We start from the raw sequence: 4266 nt of genomic DNA on the forward strand, positions 1-4266 counted from the left end.
AAATGTATGAACGGTTATTTTCTAAATTGAAAGTTATTACTAGGAACAAATATTAGTAATAACATATATTAGTGATAGCTACTACCACCAATAATAACTGCTATCAGTTATAGTTTTGTTCTATATAAGTAATTATTTTATTATTGTACTATATATTTTTGTGCTATATAAGTAATTGTTTATTATTGTACTATATATTTTTGTGCTATATAAGTAATTATTTTATTCTTGTACTGTATATTCTTTTTTTTCTTTTTTTTTTTTTTTTTTGCTTAAACATCGTTTATGCAAATGGTCTATTTCCTTCCACGGAATCTTTTTTTAAATAATGTATTTTTTTTAAAAGTAATATCAAAAATGGGATAGGAGGGAAAATATTAATAACAATAAGATAATTTGAGCGAAGTCGTGTATGGGGAAGTCGTGGACTTCAATGATGACATGTGGACCCCACACCTTTTTCTTTTTTTGATTATAATTTCTAAAAACATATTTCCTTATTAAATATCTTTTTAATTTCCAATTTTCAAAAATATCTTTTTTTATTAAATATATTTTCAAATTCCAAATTTTAATCTCCTAAAATATTTTTCCAAATTCCAAATTATAATATCAAATTCTTTTAAAAAATATATATATTAACAAAATATGTTATTAAAAAATATATCTATTAAACAAATATTTGTGATCTACTGATATTAACAAAATATCTAAATTTTTTTAGAATCAAAATATATAATTCTATTCTATGATAAGAATATTTAATTTTTTCTTATAATCAAAATAAAAAGAGTTATGACAACAGATAATTTTGTTAATATCGGTGGATTGCAAATATTTATTTAATATATTTTTTAATAACATATTGTGTTAATATATCTTTTTTTAAAAAAAATGAAGATAGAAATTTGAAATTTGGAAAGATATTTAATAAGGAAAATATTTTTAAAATTAGAAAAGATATTTAATAAAGAAATATATTTTTGGAAATTGTAATTTAGATATTTGAATATTTAATATATATATATATATATTATATATGAAAAAAACAAGTGTGGGGATTGAAGTCGTGGACTCTGTCCACCACTTCCAAACAAAGTCGTGTACCGGCTACACGATTTCATCATCTATTTTTGTAATATTTTTTCTTCTATCCTTACTTTTCAAAAATAAAAAAAAATTCCCTTCCACGTAAGGAAAAAAAAAGCTTACCACTGACGTCCCCCTCCCCTCACCAAGCTCTACAACGGTAGCCTCCACCCCTTACCACTCTTCAAACGCTACCGTCCACCCCCACAGAGCACAAGCATCCATCGAACCAAACAAATTAGGCTACACCGAGAGGGTGAGAAAACCGACTGATGCAGCAAGGGGAGCAAAATGTTTGAAGCGGCAAGGGAAATTATGAACGAAAAAGGCACGCTTGGAACGACAAAGAGATGTGATAACTAAGGTTGTATTGGGAAAGAGCAGTGTGTGCTCTCTCCACGAATGTTCATTGACCAATCTTCAAACTCAATCAATTCCTTCAAATTCTTCCCAGGCTGCTTCCAACAACAACTCTTCTTCTAATAATCAACACCAAATTCATCAAACAATTACTTTGGCCCAAAACTGACCTCATCTCTCTCTTTCCATTTAAAAGAAAAAAAGATTCTTATTTCTTTCTTTCTTTTTCCCTTTTATTAATTCCCTTTTTCCATATCTATTTTATTTCTAACCTTTAATTACTATCCAAGTTCCTGTTATCAGGTTGTAGCATTTTTTAAGTGAGGAATGCTTTAATGGGCATTACATTAAATTGTGGAAAGCAATGAAATTTTCATCAAAGTTGCAAACATCCTTACAAAAATAGAGCGCTAAGTAGAAGAAAGTTTTAACTCCTAGATTGTTAGGTTTCAAATATTCCTTTTTATAGTGCCGATTTTAAATCTTTTTTATAGTCATTGTATTTGGACTTCTCATTTGTCACAAATGTTTCGATTGTTTATAAGGTGAAAACACAAATGAAGAACCCGCTTGAACCACAACTTCTTATATTTCATTGATATTGTTCTGTATAAGAAAGATTATTACTATTTAAGTATTATTGTCGAAGATTAAATTGACTCAAAAATATTCTATTTTTAATAGAAGAAAATCATATAATTAGTAATTTGAAGTTTGGATAAGAAATTTTGGACCAATCATAAATTGTTGTATCATTTACCAAGACGAAAAAGTCCAAATACTAGAGATAGAACCACATCGATCTTCACGAATTAAATTTCTCTAGGAAGAATATTGACATTAGCATAAATACTTAAAGAAAAAATATAATCAAACATGCAAGTATTAAAATTCTAAACAATTCTCTAAAAGAAAATGCATTATTGAAAAACATTTTCTAGTTGACAATCCAAACACACCCGTTATCTCCTTTGATATCACAAAAACAAAAAAAGAAAATTGCATGTACTAAAAAGAGGATCCATGAACAAACACAGTCCCTAACTAGGAAGCTTTATTTTGTGTAAAGTCTTCATGAACTCAATCAAATGGAACACCAAGTATACAATTTTCAATTTATCATACATAAAAACACAAGATCTCCAAGACAACTATAAATTACATATACAATTTCAATCATAGCATTTTCATTTCAATAAAAAAAATTTATACCAACAACTATTGATCTTCTTACCAAGCTTCAAAGCTTCAAGTGAGAGTGTATTAGGATTAGGATTCAAGCTCCCAATCTTCATCTTCATAATCTTCCTTCACAATTCTTTTCCCTTCATTAAGAAGAGCTAAACTCTCAACAAATGTATCAAGAAAAAATGAATCCTGAGCTCCACGAATCCCAAGTCCCTTCACAATTTGATTCTCAGGTTTATATGAAACCAATTCTCCATTTCTAGATGTCATAAGCATTTCCCCATTTTCTCTACAACCCAAAGCCATTCCCAGCCCTTGAGATGGATCAACACTCAGAATTTTTGTCCAAGATTCAACAACATCATATTTTCTCAGCATCCAAACAGACGAAACGTATCTGTTACCAAAAGGATACCAACCACATTGAAGAACGCATAGTTCTCCTCCAAGCACAGCAACTTTCAAATTCTGTGGAAATTCATTCACCAAACAATCCGGAAGGGGAATTGTGCTGAAATATTCACCATCCATATGAAACCTCAAAATCACACATCGAAATCCTCTGCGATTTCGGATGAAGGCAATCCAATGAACAGCTTCATTCATGAAAATCTGTGTCCATTGTGATTTAAGTATTTCATAACAAGGAGCAGAATCGGTAATTTGTCGCCAAGAACCAGTACTAAGCTGATACAATTCAACCCTAGGAGGAAGTTCGTAATCATAAACAGGCGGTCCACCTTCAATATAAACTAACCTGACTAATTTGAAGTCGTTTGCGCGAGAATCGAAGCCAAATCCAAGCGCATATTTGTAGGGCGAGCCGTAAACAGTGAAGATATCGCTAGGCCAAGGAAGAGCGAGAAACCGTTGAATCGAAGGATTCCAGAAGAAAACATTCTGACCTAACAAACACAATAATCCATTGGAAGAACCTACGAGTTTAAAGTTCTGGTTCCAATTAACATATGGAAGCTTCAATTCCTTGTATATCCCCAAGGTCTCGGAATCGAAATGCAGAGAGTAACGCTCGGCTTTCTTGGTGCCGGTGGAGTAGCAGCGGCGGAGGAGAAGGAGGCGATTGTGGTGGCGATTGGTGTTGGATTGATTGAGGTGAGAGAGGAGAAAAGCGGGGTCGGTGATGAGAGATCTCCATGGTTTTGAAACGCAGGTGCAGAGGATGAGGGTTCTGGAGGGGAGTTTAAGGAAGATGTAGAACAAAATCTCCGGCGGGAGAAAATCTAACATCGGAGGAAGATTCGTATTGAGGCTAAAAATTTGGCTGAAATTTCGAGAGGTTGAATAAGAAGAAGAAGAAGAAGAAAAAAGAGAGAAGGAATGAATTTAAATTTTATAAAGGAAGAATGAGAACTGTTTCGATTTATTTAATTATTTTGATTAATTTTTGTCGTCTCCTTGGAATGTCCAAAAGATTAAGCAACTGATTGCGTTTATCATTTTAACACCTCATTTTTCCCCCTCATTGTTATGATTAAAAGCATTTTGCCCATATGGCTGGTCATTTATAAGCAAACAAACTCCATTTCAATATTCAACCAATGTATACTAATAAATTAGTTGTGAGAATAGCAAATCTTGAAGTCAAAAATTGAGAGTTTTAGTGTGTTT

General features: G+C 31.6%; 1 protein-coding gene across 1 annotated transcript; it reads right to left on the minus strand.

Moving 5' to 3' along the window:
* Window positions 1-2473: 2473 nt before the first annotated feature.
* Window positions 2474-3975, minus strand: LOC103491298 (F-box protein CPR1-like). The gene has a single exon (XM_008451179.3). It carries the CDS (start codon window positions 3883-3885, stop codon window positions 2719-2721), a length of 1167 nt encoding a protein of 388 aa, XP_008449401.1. The 5' UTR covers window positions 3886-3975; the 3' UTR covers window positions 2474-2718.
* Between the last annotated feature and the right edge of the window lie 291 nt (window positions 3976-4266).

The sequence above is a fragment of the Cucumis melo genome, chromosome 5 (assembly GCF_025177605.1).
Source record: "Cucumis melo cultivar AY chromosome 5, USDA_Cmelo_AY_1.0, whole genome shotgun sequence".
Taxonomy (NCBI): Eukaryota; Viridiplantae; Streptophyta; class Magnoliopsida; order Cucurbitales; family Cucurbitaceae; genus Cucumis; species Cucumis melo.